Source organism: Scophthalmus maximus, chromosome 18, assembly GCF_022379125.1.
Source record: "Scophthalmus maximus strain ysfricsl-2021 chromosome 18, ASM2237912v1, whole genome shotgun sequence".
NCBI classification, from domain to species: Eukaryota; Metazoa; Chordata; class Actinopteri; order Pleuronectiformes; family Scophthalmidae; genus Scophthalmus; species Scophthalmus maximus.
This window is the reverse complement of record NC_061532.1, coordinates 12,772,665-12,788,663: the sequence shown is the minus strand read 5'-3', so window position 1 is coordinate 12,788,663 and position 15,999 is coordinate 12,772,665. Positions and strand designations below refer to the sequence as shown.

The 15,999-nt window shown below is 45.0% G+C and overlaps 2 protein-coding genes across 5 annotated transcripts in view; both read right to left on the bottom strand.

Moving 5' to 3' along the window:
- The window catches only part of akap12b (A kinase (PRKA) anchor protein 12b), a 43,070-nt gene extending 37,697 nt beyond the window's left edge, over positions 1-5,373 (bottom strand). The window contains exons 1-2 of one of the 2 annotated variants that reach the window (XM_035617816.2): positions 5,259-5,373; positions 3,368-3,513 (exon numbers count right to left, since the gene is read on the bottom strand). Coding sequence is in view for 1 of the 2 variants with exons in the window: in XM_035617815.2 (XP_035473708.2) it covers positions 3,368-3,523 (156 nt within the window). In the remaining variant the exon portion in view is untranslated. Of the gene's footprint in view, positions 1-3,367; positions 3,699-5,258 lie in introns of those variants that run through there. The other variant, XM_035617815.2, reaches the window with a different exon arrangement.
- Positions 5,374-8,259: 2,886 nt separating this feature from the next.
- The window catches only part of mthfd1l (methylenetetrahydrofolate dehydrogenase (NADP+ dependent) 1 like), a 33,111-nt gene continuing 25,371 nt past the window's right edge, over positions 8,260-15,999 (bottom strand). For all 3 annotated transcript variants that reach the window (XM_035617497.2, XM_035617496.2, XM_035617498.2), the window contains exons 25-27: positions 15,648-15,755; positions 15,184-15,336; positions 8,260-9,747 (exon numbers count right to left, since the gene is read on the bottom strand). In XM_035617497.2, the coding sequence (XP_035473390.2) occupies positions 9,658-9,747; positions 15,184-15,336; positions 15,648-15,755 (351 nt within the window). In that variant the 3' untranslated portion in view covers positions 8,260-9,657. The remainder of the gene's footprint in view (positions 9,748-15,183; positions 15,337-15,647; positions 15,756-15,999) is intronic.

Genomic DNA, 15,999 nt, shown 5'->3' with positions numbered 1-15,999 from the left:
TCTCAGGGACTTCTAGAGAAACGGAGTAATCTGTATTGGCGTCACCGCGTCGATTTTTATTTACAGTCTATGCTTCTCGCCTTCTTGCAGTGATGTAATAGCGTCGTGCAAGGTGCATCAGCACGCCGTGACATCACTGTTTGGGTTCAGTTACAGGCACAAAAGACCACACAAGGGGTGAAACTTTCTCCCGGCTGCAGAAATGAAACACCGCTTTTCAGTCTGGTGTTAATAAAATCTATTGTACGGCCAGTTAAGGCAAACCTGCAATTTGTGTCAGCAGCATAATGAACCCAGCAAAGGTCCAGACTCGAGCGGGAATCGAAGAGACAGACGAGATTTCAGAGGCTAATCCGTAATACTAGATGTCTGTTTGACAAATAAAAGTACAGTGTTCCAAAGAAACGCGCACGCGGCTTGAAAGAAGAGTCGTGGCAACGTGTACAAAGTGCCCAAGATAATAATGTCATTGTCACAATCTGGTGGAAATCTCTCATTATTGTAACTCACTTAAGAATCCTAATCAGATTGAGGCCAAACAGGCAGGAGCCTAATTTAGAACGTAATTAACGACGTAAGGCACGAACCTGAGAGGTCGTGGAGTGCGAACACAGCCGCTGAGCCAGTGGTGGTGGGGGGAAAGATCTATGGGCTCAAGGCAAAATGTGCAGAGGACAAATATTCAGACGAATTCGAATACCCAATAATAATCAAATGTGACACTTGTGAGGTTTGAGAGAGAGAGAAAGAGAGAGAGAGAGAGAGAGAGAGAGAGAGGGGCACAGCCGAAATTCCTCTGTGGAGTGAGGAGGATATTTATCGACTGCGTATCAAGCGGGGCGGCTCCATCCGTTCCAACCAAGCACCGCCCCGAACGCACAAAACATCCTATCAGATACAAACACACTTTCACTTGAGCTTTGTCTCCGCAGCTATTTCCCTTAACTCCGATCCCCTCTGACGTTATCTAATCCGAATAAATAGTTCCAAAGCGATCGCCTTTCGCTGGTGTGGTGGGCCGCACTGTCGCCTCAGAGCAACAAGGCTCCCGGTTTGAATCCAGGCTTCAGACACAAAAATCCTCCAGGGCCTCTGCGTGTACAGTTTGCATGTTCTCCCCGGGTCTGTGGGGGGTTTTCTCTGGGTACGGCAGCTTCCTCAAATTCCAAACACATGCAGATTGGGGGTTAGGTTAACTGAAGACTCCAAATCCACCAACGCCGCCTATCGCCCAGCGTCGGCTGGGATCGGCGGAGCTCGTGCAGCTCTTTCAGGTCGGCACGTTCAAACTCGCCCCTGATTTCACTCAGTGTGACCAAAAGAGCGTCAGTAATAAATGGGTTTGGCCGCTCGGAGAATCTGTAGGGTTGAACTCCCACGACATCAGGTAAGATGTCGGAATATCTCTGCGACGCTTCGGCGCACGTCGGGATTCAACTTGTGACTACAGCTCAGCTCGTCGGCTGCCACACAGATGAGGTCGACTCAGCGCAAAAAAACCCACCCACACCAACACGTGAAGACGTGTGAAAACAAAACACGCATTATTTGTGAATCGGAAAAGGAAGGAACAAATGGAACCACAAATTAAATCTTGCCCGCATGCTTAAGCACCTCCTGCGTTCTGCCTTCGCCCCACGTCTCCCTCCGTGTCATTGGATCTCTCCGGTGGCCCTTTCAGGACGGGAGTCGGGGCCACAGAATCTGACCCGTTGACCTCCCGCCTGCCAAAAAGCCAATAAATCCGACAGGTTATGCGAGGCGCGAACAGGGCAGGTGACGAAACATACACATGTCATTAGTGGGCACTTTCCAAATATTCATTCGCACACAGCTGAGCAATTTACACAGAGGTAAGAGTGCTGAGTCGGCGAGATGCCTCAGATGAGGGCATCTGGAGCACAACATGGCTGAAGGAGCCTAAGAGAGCACGCCAACTGACGAACGAGTCAGTTCAGCTCTTGCAGTTGTTTCATTTAAATATGTGAATAATGGTGAGAAGGGTGAATGAATCATGAAACTGGTTTATTATCCGATTAATGTGTCAACATTGACATTAGTACCTGTAGAAAAATCTCCCGCCACATCAATAATTCATTGAACGCTGGGGCAACGAGGCACAACGCTTGATTTGATTCGACAGGATTATCGGAGGATTCGAGGCAGAGTTGAGACGGTTAGTTGATTTCCCGCCTTTTTTGACTGACAGAAATTCAATCGGCAACTATTTCTCGATCAATTAATCATGTTGCTGGGTAAAAAAAAAGCTGGACATTTTCTGATTTCAGCCTCTCAAATGTGAGTCTCCTGCTCCACTTATATCACTGTGCATTAAATATCTTTTGGAGGGTTGCTGACATCTTCTCGAATAAACAATTAACTGGAAAAAAGGTAATCAGCAGATTCATGATCATTAAAAAAAATACATAGTGTCTCTGACTCCAACACATCTGCAGAGGAAGAAATCCTGCGTGCGGTTTTAAATGAGACATTTATATATATTTTTGTTTTACAATAGCACATTTGTATCTTCTATTTCCCCTGCCTACATTATTCCCCTTATGTTTTTTTAATGACATACACAGCGCATTTCTTTTTAAGCTCTGAACATTTATTATAGCCATATGTTCTTCTATTTCTTATCATTTTTAACAATCTTGCTTCCTACTTACGAATCGCACTAGCAGAATGAATAGAAGAGATGTCTATTTTGGATGAAGGACTGTTTACAGTGAAAAGGTGATGATTATTTGGGTGACAGGAACATGAAAAGTGCGTCATAACGGAGCGAAATCAAGAGCCTTGAATGTCTATGTCAATCATCCATCACTGCTCTGCTTGTGCTGAAGATAGGTCTCCCCCCCAAAAATATATCAAAAGCCGTAATAATAAAAAAGCAATAATAATAGGTTATTATTATTATTGCGGCTTTTGATATATTTTTTCACTTATGATTTTTTTTATTTTTTTTCTTCATCCAGAGGACTGCTGAGTCACAGTCTGAGCCCAGGTGGGTCTGTGGGACTGTGGATCTGGACCGGGGCCGAGCTGCTGGGGCTTTTATTACCGCGGGACTGCAGAACAACTGGAGACATTACTCAGCAAAAAACTGCACTGGGGGGGGTTCGAGAGGAGAGAGAGGGGAGGGGGGAGAGGGCACATGGAGCCTGTGCGCTGCAGCACGTAACTGATGCGCACAGAACATGTAGACGAGAGGAGGAGGAGGCATATTTAAAAACACGCAGTTATATATCTATATCTATATATAGATATAGATATATGTATCTATATCCATATATATCTATATTAGACATCTAAAGTTAGAAGCAGGAGGTCTGCCGGGACAGTGACAGGGAGGGAGATGTACCTTGGTGTCGAGGACGCCGCCCTCCTCCTGGAGCACCTTCACCTCCGCGCTCAGCTCCCCGGCGGAGGCGGAGGAGGAGGAGGCGGAGGCGGAGGCGGTGGCCGGGGCATCCTCCTGGCTCTTCCCGTCCCGCTGCACTGAGCTCTCTGCTCCCATGGCGAACAGTCACGGCGGCGATGAAGTCAAAGTAAATGGAAACGAACAACCCTCCGGGATGCGGAGGAAGAAGAGGAAGAAGACTGAGTATCCAAAAGCGCTGCGGCTCTACAGTGCAGCTCCGCCCCGGGGTGACCTGGATCTGGTGAGATGGAGTGTGAGGACCAGCAAACTCTTTTAGGACAACCCCCCCCCCCCCCCTCTCTCTCTCACACACACACACACACACACACACCTCCTCCACTTCCAACACCTCCCTCCAGTATCACATGGCGCGCCTTGCAGCATCAGAGACGGTGCCAATGGAGGACGGACACGCAGGATGTGAGAGGAGGAGGAGGAGGAGGAGGATGGAGGATGGGATTTAGATTCACGTCTGTAGCTCTTATTATTATTTTTAACTTTTTTTTCCCCACGTCAAGCGCAACGTAGGTTGGATACTTTTAGAGATCGGACAAGTCAATTAAAGTTGTTCAGAAACAACATGGGAGGGAGCCCTGCAGGCTTTGCAGGACTCATCCGCATCTGAACATGACCATCACATTTTAACATGACCATCACATGAATAATTCCCAATAGGTGCCGCCTCATTGACAAGGGTGATGCTGAACCCTTAAACCCTTAAACCCTAAAGGTGTATGACCTGTTCCCTGGTGGAATCTCTCCCACATATCCCCGTAGTTTGTGCTCGTGTGCCATCGTGCCTCGTGGAGTGTGATGTGTGGAGCAGCGCTGCCTCGCTGGTGGGGAGATGATGCTTAGCTTTCGATGCTGATTGCAGGTTGGCCCATGTATTTTGTTTGGAATTTTAGAAACGCACAAATTACAGCCCGAGCGCTCAAAGCCAAGTTCACACAGGCCTATGGACCGAGGGTCCCTGCTGCTGGAAACCAAAATCAGCACCCAAACACAGTGCACCACATGGACAGACGCAGACAAACGTTCTGGTGACGTTCATCCAGAGAGTAAACGGTCGCAGTTTGACCTGAATGTAACTCCGAGTCATTTCCTTCAGACTGATTAGAGAAAATCAGCAGCAGCAGGAACAGGTGACATCAAAACTGAGGATATTTTACGGCTACACGCTCACAGCAATTCGAGCCATTGTTTAAATATGAATACTGACAAGTGCAGCTTTGTGAAATAATTCCGACCGACTTGACCTTGACTTCACTGCCGTGAGCCAACTCAAGGCTTCAGCACAGACATCAGCAAGTTTCAGTCTTTGACTCGGGCTGGCATTTTATTTTAAAGGTCAGCATTAGGACCAGAGTGTTTTTGCAAATGTCTTGTGAATATTTGGCACATGAAGTTGCCCTCGAAGACTTTTTTTTGGTCGAACCTGGACCTATGGACTTAAAACAGATCTGCTTTTCAAGCACACTGTGTATTAATTACAAGGCGGACAATGCAAACAATGAACTTCTTTTTGTGGATAGATAAAACTGACGGGCACCTTAGTGTCTAGGGCTTCGTGCTTGAATTGAGGTCACACTGTCACGGAAACCTGTGACACAACAATTTCTCCGAACTTAGTCAAACTCCTGTCGTGAAGTCCAACAGCCTCCTGCTCTATTTCACAATGTCAACTATACTATCAGTGGCACGTGAAGATCCGATCGGAGAAATCATAACGCTATCCGATTAAAGGTAACCATAGACACATGATGAGCCAAATGGGAATATCCAACACAAACAATCAATGTACATCTACCAACAGAGAACGCATTGTTACCTTGTCGGTGCACGAAGTCGGTCCACGGATCTTTACATGCGACGTTCTCACAGCCAGAGAACAAACAGGCAGCTCACTGGCCGCGTTGTGTTGCATGTGGTTTTACTCTGGCAACACGAGAGAAGCTGGTAAATCGTCCAACGCAGAACTGCAGTGCCCACACCTGGAAGTTAAAGGTGAGTAGATGGTGTAACTTTCGTATCTCAAATTAGACGTTTCTAAAAGAGCCTGCTGAAATTCGGAAAAACCAAAACATATTGAAGTTCCTGAAAAGACTTATTGCACACACTAAGTCTCACGACATGAACGTAAAGAACAGTTGATGTAATCGACCCTGGTAATTGAAGGGGCAACAGAAAAAAACGTTCTTGCCCCTAGTGGTTCCAGGCGGTATTATTGTTTAGTCGTCGTCACAAACACGCTGTAGTAGAGACGCCGGTAAGGACGCGGGTACTTTTCCTCAGAGCTCCTGTAGCCTGGCTACTGTCCAAAGCAGAAAACAAACCGTAAAAATCCCCCAATTTGATTCCATCACTGAGGACAGATGCCACTCTCCTCCTCGTTTTGGTTACGGGTCAACGGGTGATGCGGTTCCTTTGTGCCGTAAAGCACCAACAATAGCACGGGTGGTGCTGTTTCTCCAACGCCATCACTCTGTGCACTCGGATTTCACATTATAATGAAGCGTTGGGGCTAAAGGTCGTCTAGTTCTTTGATGGTTTCACTGAGGCCGGACGACTGCGGTTACACTCTCACTAAAACTGTGAACGTGAAGACTGACAACTGAATGTCAAAACCCTGCTGAACAAAAACTGCTCATCACTTCTGCGGCACAAGACGATCTCAGTCCTTGTGCAGCAGGAAATTGTTAATTCATGATACGGCCTGCTCTTGCTGTTTAAGAGAAATGACTGAATAATTCCAAGCACATGGTCCTCAAGACCCAGAGTAAACCAGGACAGGAAACCTCATTACGGTCGTACAGTACATGCAGATAAATGACCGCTGGCCTTCAGCATGGCAAACACATCAGCTGCGACGCTGATGTCATCTCGAAGACAAAGGTTGCGGGGGGGGGGGGGGGGGGGGGGGGGTCGTTAAAGTGAAAGCCTTATTGGATATGCCACGGTCGCTGCTCAATGAAACTGTGATGGAAAGGCACATTAAAAGGCACAAAGCGTGTTTAAAGAGCCACACTAATGCCCTGCTAGCATTCTGAGGGATAGTCTTGTCCAAACTCAACTGGCCTGTTGTGTTCCGCTCATCACTGGCAAATGATTTACAGATCAGAGTATACTGAATATGGATTAAGATATCTGTTCTACTTATTATTTGAGGAGATGGTGGAGTTTTGCAAAAGGCACAATAACAGTAGACATTTATAAAATCTAAACATGACCATTTTCTCTCCTTCTTCTCTCACAGGACCTCTATTATACTGTATATGTATTCAAATTAAACATTGACCTGTTGGGAAAAGCAGTGTTTTTCAGACAGACAGACAGACAGACAGACAGGGTGAGTCCAAGAATGTGGCCCTGAGGGGCGATGTCTACCAGGGAGCCGCGCAGACGGACACTTTGTCACAAGCAGCAAATTAAGACTTGAAGTCCAAAACAAGACGAGCGGTGGAAAAGGACGGCATATTTCCAATTTTGTGGGATAAACAACGTGACCAAATGCCGCATGATGTAAAGCGGATATTGCCAGACAAGAGAGACTCTGACCCAAAAAACTGAATTGTAGGGTTGAAAGTCAGTCTTGATGAACACACCCTTATCAGGTCCAAGGAATGCGGAGAGAAGTAGAAAAAAACAAACCTTAAGAGCTTTAACAAAAACGTAATTAAAAAAAAATCAAAATAAACCAATCACCATTTATCCCGAGTCTCACCTATGAATGTCCAGATTTACCTGCTTGAGGCCCGCGGCTTTCGGCCCCCTGCCAACCTGTGCTCCTGTAGTGGAATACTACGGATCACAGGCTTTATGTACGTCGAGCTGCTTTTCAGATAGTGTCCTCAACTTCTCCTTCCAGAGGGGCTGCATGTGAGAATGGGAATGTCTGCAAATGCTGCTCAGGACACTTGGGCGCTCTACCCAGGCCTGAATGTTCCAGAGAACGGCCTGCTGTTTTCGAACGCACCTGACCTAGACAATCTCCTGCTGCGTTCTTCATATGGGAACGGCAAACTCTCACACAAACGCTCACACACGTTTGAAGGGACCTGTCCTTGGTACTGAAATTAGCCAGTCTATTAAATTGGATTTGCTGGAAGACGAGAGCTTAAACAACCGGAGTGCGAGTCCGAAGCTCAACATAAACAACAACTCCAACATGACAAAACAGGGGATTTTTTCCAGCACATTACTAAGCAATGACGAAGCCCCCGCCTCATCAACACCATGTCTTCAGATCTGTCGACAGCTCAAAACAAGAGGGTTCAGTCTATCTGTCTCTCTCCATCTCTCTCTCACACACACACACACACACACACACACACACACACACACACACACACACACACACACACACACACACACACACACACACACACACACACACACACACACACACACACACACACACACACACACACACACACACACACACACACACACACACACACAGTATTAATGAGAGCATTCCTGCAGCCCCTGACTGTAGTTTAAGTGCCAGATCGTGCCTGGTGAACACGGAGAATAACAGACCAGGCAGGTGTGGAATGCCAGCTATGACAGGCACACACATGTGCACACATGTACATTGTTGCAAAACCCAAAAACCTCATAATAACAGGCGATGGACCCGGGGGTGCTGCCTGGGAGGGGGGTTGGTGGCTTTCAGCAGCTTTTTAGGCATAAAGCTAAAAACAAAAACAAAATAAAATTTAAAAGTTGTGATGTGAAATGACAACGAGAAAGGTTTCTCTGTGGCATCACCTTTGAGAGCCAGGAGACTAAAGAAGGAGAACTCTGCTGGGTGTGAAAAAACACACAGATTTGGAGTAAATAAAAAGTTTATTTGCAAAGCATGTCTGATCTATGAGAACCAAAATGTTTAACATACAACAATACTAAAATATGTTTGCAGAGAAAAAACTCAGATCCAACGTTTGATTTCAACTGTACACTGACAAACCTTCCGACCGTCACATCTGGCATGTCATCTGTCATTTCCATTTTTAAAATCACCCAATGACGCTGGATGTTGACAAATTTGGTATCAGACAATGGACACCAGTTGTTGTTGTGACCAGCTTTCAGCGATGGGGATGAAAATCCACCACCGCTGCGCTGCAAGTGCAGAGAGGCGTGTGCTTCCAACAGTCTGCTAGCCTCGCTTAAAATGAAGGTACCTTCTACAAACATCATAAAATAGTATTACATCTTCATGATAGAAAGCATTGGACTTATATTGAAAAGTGGAAAAGGTGCTATCTTGCATAGCAAATCGCATATATTGTGGAGTGTGTTTATCGTGTGGATTGTGAGGGACTTACCAGCTCTACGGAACAATTTCCTGGGATTTACACTGAAATGTAGTCGTGTGACACATGTAACAGGCATTTTCAGGCTGGATTTTCACCCATTCAATCACATAAACTATAATTCTTGAACAATATCTCAAAAACAGCTCAATATAACCAGTGCAACTTAAGACTAAGTGTAGTCAGTTACACTTTGTATAGCAGCGTTGACATTTAGATTTTGCAAACGGGGGATCCAAACAAAGGCAAAGAGTTTAGGACACTAGAGCAGCCATAGCTAGATGTTAGGAAAGGATTGTAAAAGCCATAAAAAGGCTTTTTGTGCGACATCAGCAATTTAGTTAATAAATACACTAAAGTTCAGGATGCATATGAAAATCTGCAGCGACATTGTAAAAGAAGACTACATAAAAAATATTTAGGTAAAATTCAGAATGGTTTGAAACCCTACACCAACTTAACCAATACACAGAAATCAAAACGTCACAAGCTTGTCATCTTTGGCATATCACACAAATGTGCAAGTAAAGCATGAATTTGAAATCCGTGTTTTTCCTTTTCTCACTTTGTTACTGCGATGTGGGAGAACGTTTGGGCTGCTGGGAAGAGTAAGAAAAAATTTCCTGTCAAACGTGTAATGGATGGATGCGTTTTATGACGCAACACATGGAGCGGAGCAGAGAGAGGCTGTAACAAAAACACGATGATGAACTGTGCGCATGAGTGGGAGTGTGTAGCCTCACCGACCGGAGGCTCGGCACCGAGTGCATGTTGTAAACTGCTGTAAACTCCAGGCAGGTAATTAAGTCTCATGTAGCGGGTAATATAGACAATAACTACTTGTAAAATATTCATGATGAAACCACGCCAGCTCCTTCAGATACCTAATATGCCAGATAACTGTAACGCTCAGAAGAGCCCGGTGATCTCCTCTGTGACCGGGTCGAGGTCAATGTCGTAGAAACAGGGTCGGGTCGGCAGGCCAGGCATGGTGCTCATCTGAGGAAAAAAATAAAACAAAAGCAGAGGATGAATAATTATATTGGTAGTAAATGTAAAATGTTGTTAAAACCAAAATTATCAGACGTGTAGGTTGAAAACAAAAAAAAGAGCTACCGCAAAATGTGCCGCACAATAAGTAAATGAACTATTCAAACATGTTATCAGAAAGAAATGCAGCATTACAATATATTCCTATATGTCCACTGAAAGACACAGACACCTTATATCAAACTTTACAACCTCACACCAAGAAGTCTGCAATCAAACACTCTGAATGAGAGACGTTGCGCAAAATCTACTGTTTAACTTGTGTGTTAACTGAAACGGAGCGCTTCAGCACTGCTTACTGTACATGACTGGACTGAGGAACAACACTGGCGGCTGATTCATAGTTTCTGCCTCTCTCATAACAAATATTAGTGCCAACAGTACTTAGTAAGAAGGTACGATTTACAATCTGTATAATAACCAACAGGCTCAACCACAACACAGCTGTTACACACCGTGAAGAGAATCCGTTTACATTTGGTATCTTGCCTTTCATAAATTAGACTGAAGAAGACCAACCCACAAAGGTTCGATGACTATAATCGAGACTCATGTAACTCCCCGAGAGACGGACGATCAACATGTTGACAACCTGCATTTTAGCCGTGATGTATTAAGCCGTACACAGTGGTTGCTTTGTTCTCGCTGTCGTCACAATACTGATAACAAAAGGCTGCCTCGCGGGGATGAGACTGAATCAAGGAGGTGTACACAAAGTCACAGAGGTGATACCAGCTATGCCGAACTCGTGGATCAAGATCACTGCCAGGAGGAAAGGCGTACGAAGACAACTCCTGGCTATTTAAGAATCAAGCTTTTGATCTGATCACATTTTTGATTTGTCCAACAAGTGGAAAAAAAGAAGAAGCTGCGTTTTGTATCTGGAAAGGTGAAAGGATTAAAAAAGGAATGAACTCAGTGATTGTGATCAGCACGGACCAGGAATCTCTGGTTGTTTATTACATTTGGTTACATAACATCCATTCAATCAGTGCTGGGCCAATGGAAAGACTTTCTGCTACAGCATGAGTGCGAGTATGTGTGGGAGAGAGAGATGATGAATGTGGGAACCCAGTTACTGTAGCCAGCTGATAATCAGCTTCTGTCTGGGAGACACAGAGTTTTTAACTGAGATGGAATCAATGAGAACAACAAAAACAACAAAATAAACACCTGACAGGGGAAATTCTCCCTAACGAAATCTGTGACATGAACACGAGAAAGCATGTGAATGGAAACTCACGGGTACAGTCAACAAGAGCTTCACTGGCCAGATGTTGACGGCCGGTACAGTGAAACTGCGAATGGCTCATTAAATCAGTTTTAATCAATTCTTTCGGCGCACACACAGAACCGACAGCTAGCGGACCGTGAGGAAATATTGGCTGAATTTAACAAGACGTGTATCGGTGTAAAATCGCTTACGGCCCCTTTAAGTCAATGTGCCAAAAGAAAAACATATATATGTGAAATTCCCAGTCAATAAATGTATAACTGACAGATGAAAAGAAGAAAGTAGTTTGCACACTGTAATTGATCAAAGGCTACTGGGTGACTCATAAAAACACTTTGCTCCACCAAAGCCCAGGCGGATCGTCGAGTCCGGGCAGAAAAGTAAATCATCTTGCTCATTAGACATTCTTTGCATGCCCCCGTTCCCTCTGACCCAGGGCCAGGTTTATGGGCCCATTAGCGGGAATGAGACAGGAATAAGTGACCGCACAATTTCCTGTCTGCGGAAACGTAACTGTGCAAGTAAAATGAGGGGACACAACAAGCAGGACGTGCCCACACCGTCCGACAGGGCGGATGCTGCCTGCTCAGTCTCGTGGTTCGGCGGATGTGATGTCAACCGGGGTTGTTACACGACACTGTTCTGACCACGTTCATCAGCAGACTTGGACCACAGATGACCCAGACGGTGGATTTAAAGGACTTGACATGACATTATATATTTTTTTCTTCTCTAAAAAATGTATTTTTCTTATCGTTACTTCACTTGGATGTTCGGGCTCCACTGTGCAGAACCGTGTATGAGACACTGGAACCCTCTTCAATCATTTATTAAATATGAATTTAAAATGTGTATGTGCAGTATGAGCGGGACATAACTGCTAGTTTTAAAGCCAATCAGAGTCCAATGCACAACTTACAAAAGTGTGATGCTGACACCTGAAACTTCCAGCCCACACTTACTGAGACCAGGACACATGCTGTCCCTAACGTTATTTTTCAACCCACTGATTAAACCTTTTTCTGTGGACAAACCACATCGGACACGCATTAGGTAAATATCTTCTATAAGTCTTAAAAACTCTGCAGGTGTAGGATGTTCTTGCAGATTCAAGTGAGATGTTATGATCGTATACCTGGAGGCTTACGTCCATCAGTCACTCAAAAAGACAAACTGTTAAAGTTTTAAAAAGCAACAAAAAGAGGCACTGTTCCGCCGGTGCTCCTCTCAAGCCTGAGAACAAGTTGGCAATCGCAGAAACACACAACACTCCGTGGCTAAAGTTGGAAACTCCACTCGGCCAAATAAGCCCCTGCTTTATACCCAAACACAATGTGCCTTTGTCAGGGAAACCCCAGAGGGGACGATGTTGCTGGACTTTAACCCCTTCCGATTTTGGAGAAAAAAAGCCCCCGTCAACAAACGGGACAATCGCTGGAGAGGATTGTGGGGATTATGAAACAGAGTCCATGAGTTAAAACACTTTGGCCATTTGAGATTAATGAACCATTAGAGTGACGGAAATGAAGATGTTAAAGTTAGTGTGAAATTGAACATTTCATTAAAAGGCAAAGTGATGCTTCTCATGTCGAACGTCATCTAAAGAAGCTGCATTCTTGGATGCGAGTTGATGATCAAGATATATCGGTGGATGAATGGTCCAGTGAGAGTGGAGCTGGAGTGGTGAGACTGAAGAGTTCATGGGTTTTAGTTTTAGTTTAGTTAGTTTTAGTTTTTTGCCCCAGAATCTTAAGATGCTTTCAGACATGCACCGAATTCCAGACATTTTCCTGAACTTTTCCTGAAGGGGCTGCATGTAGGAACACAAATGTTGTTCTGTACATGCATTGTCCGCAACTTCTCCAGCCATGGAGTGAGCCCATGGGAGAATGCAGCAGGGAAATCAGCGGAATATTCACAGCGAACAAAAACCCTGACTCTTAACAAACCACCGCCTTTCAATTATCATTGATTCCCGCCCATGACCAACAGCCTGATTGTGACGCTTTGATGGACTTTGGACCACTGACGAAAAAAAAAAGTTAAGCAAAATAAATGCAGCTCTACTTTCATCTCATGCGTGCTTTTCTTTCATAGATACAATCACAGCCCTTCATCCAGTCCACATCTTGTCAAACATTAACCAGTTGTGACCATATCCAGGGAGGGTATTTTTTTTCATAAATCTGAACTGGTTTGTGCTTAATGGTGCAGTGGAGGTTGCTCTAACAGGATATGAACTCTACAGAGATCTATTGTTCCTGCCCGCGACCCCTCCCTCACATATCTGAAGAGTGACATCAGTCCCTTCCTGATTCTTTTACCCTGTAAAGACCCTTCACCCACATCTAACCCACCCCCCACTCAAATACCCACGCCCTCATCGCCTCAGGAGTTTTGCTTGTGAGATCTCTCAAATTCTTCGAGTCAACTGTGAGGGTCTGTTACCAGTTATAGTTAAATTAAGTAATAACGTTAACCATAATCGGAGAGAAACACAGTCGCTCAAAGACACTCGAAATTTTTAGCAAAATCAAATGAAAAGATTTGATTCACGTTCATCTGACATTAGATTGGAAAGTATGTAGATGCTCAGTCCATTTCTAAGATACCTTTTGTTCCACTTGTCCAACATTCTGTGCCAGAGAGTTCGGCAGCCTCTTCAGAAATCAGAAACATGTCTGTCCATATCCCGGTGGGAATCTACTACTGTACTGGGAAGTAAATTTGTGGCACCGTGTCTTTTTAACCAAATAGCTATTGTCAAAATATGTCTGTCTGAGGCTAGAAAAACTGAGCACACCTGGACATAGGGTGGGGCTACGCTCTCTGTAACTTCAATAATTCAATCAGTGGATCAGTCTTGGCAGACATGGGGCTGAACTACGGAGTTCAAAGAACTATTCGGAGACTCCCTTTGGGTTATGAGTCACAGTTCAAGGGTCATCAACCTACCAGTGGCTCCACATGCCACTGCAGATCAAAGGCATGGCAGGGATGCTGGACAGATGCCACCCCAAGACACTGTCACCCCTTCCCAGCATGCCCGGCGTTTGACACCTCTGCCTCAGCCTATCAAAGCCGAGCCCCCAGGGCCCACTGGTGAAACAGTGGGACGCAAAACGCTCAGGAAGCTGCTTCCTCCCTGCCCCGGCCCTTCATCAACCAAGAACTCACATCAGCTCGAACTACCTCAGTAATATGGTTGGGGGGAAAGCAGGATATCAAAAACATAAATGATGTTCAGAGATGAACTTAAGGGCAGTAGGAAGGACGATGGAATATAGTATCAACTATTCCTGGTGAAACTCAACTAAACATCAACATTAAATACCACAGAGGTTGTGGTTTCCCAGCAGCACAGATTGGCTTTACATTAACGTTTCACTAAGTACTGCTGAACTGGATTTTCTGCCCACAGGCCTGAGTGATCAAAGTGAGCAGCGGGAGATTTCAGTGCTCAAGCTGGATACTACAGTAACAAGGTAAAGGAAGGGCGCCAGGTCGTACAATTAGGTTCAGTGTCCCGTGCAGTAAATTTGTAGCTGCTTTGACTCTCGGTCGCCGGGCTACATACAGTGTAGACAAAAATGTTTTAACCACAGAGCGTGAATAAAGATGAATGGCACTTCTCCACTTCCTGTACAGAAACAAAGCCACAATGTGGACACGGGTGCTGCCATCTTGCGCTGGTGACATCAATTGGAGCCAGAGACTGTCAATCTTGACACCTTCACCCCGTTTTTAAAGCATTGAAACCAAACTTATCATAAACCATGAACACTAACATATCAGTGTGAAGAGAGCTACCTAAAACGACAGAAACCATCTTTGGAAAAAGATATATTTTGCGTGTACTCTGACATTTTAGTTGGCCCATGTACCATCTGCTACCATGGAGGAGGCTGGGTTTACGACCTACACTGCAGGCAGTTGTCCACCCTCTGTCCAAAGTGATCCTGTATTGTGACTTTAAATGATTATTTTAAAGGAATATATGGTGCAAGAGGAGAATGAATGGACAACGAATAATAAAAAAACAATACATGCACTTGTAAGGCATTTGTAGCCTTGTTAAATTTGTCGAAATGTGACTGCGACCTGTAAGGCCCAGTAAATGAAGTTAGCATTAACGTGACCAGACAACGTACCGTTCCAACGAGCGGGTAGATGAAGCCAGCTCCGATGCTTGCACGGACATCTCTGATTGGCAGAACGAACCCTGTGGGAGCCCCCTTCTTGTCGGGCATGTGGGACAGGGACAGGTGGGTCTTGGCCATGCAGATGGGCAATAAGCCGTAGCCCTGGTCATAGGGAATAGAAAATTTAATGCATTGACGCATGCGTAAGTAGAAGAGAAAGAGTTACACAAAGAGAGAAAGGACATGAAGATGTTGACAATGGACCAGTTGGTTATAATCGGACGTTAGACCTGTCTATTTGTGGTCAGATCACTCAAGACTGATTTAATGCCAGGTGACAGATGTCAACACGCCTCTGATCCTGAAACGCTGCCGAATCGAAACATGTCCGCTTGTTTGGTTGAGTGTACGCACGCAAAGCGATAGTCTCAGTATAAAAGGGTCATTTGTTACTGTGGCAGCAGTGATCTTACCTGTTGATTGTAGTAATCTATCTTGTCTTTGGCAGTTGGAGACAGCTCAATGTCGTCCGCTCCGTACACTTTCTGGGCAATCGTTCTGATCTTCTCTGCTATCGGCATCTAAATGAAAGAGAGGGCATCAGAGACCGGCGGAAACACATCGGCACTTCAGTCAAAGGGAATAATGGGGGAAATTCCTACACGTCTATCCAGCTCAAGGTCCATTGATTTTTTTTTCCCCCTGAGAAATTGACGGAAATATCAAAAAATGACAGATTCACACAAATGAGACAAATAAAGAGACACAATGACAAAATCATAACCTCCTTGGCAGAGCTAGTAATTTACTGATTCAACTGGACTT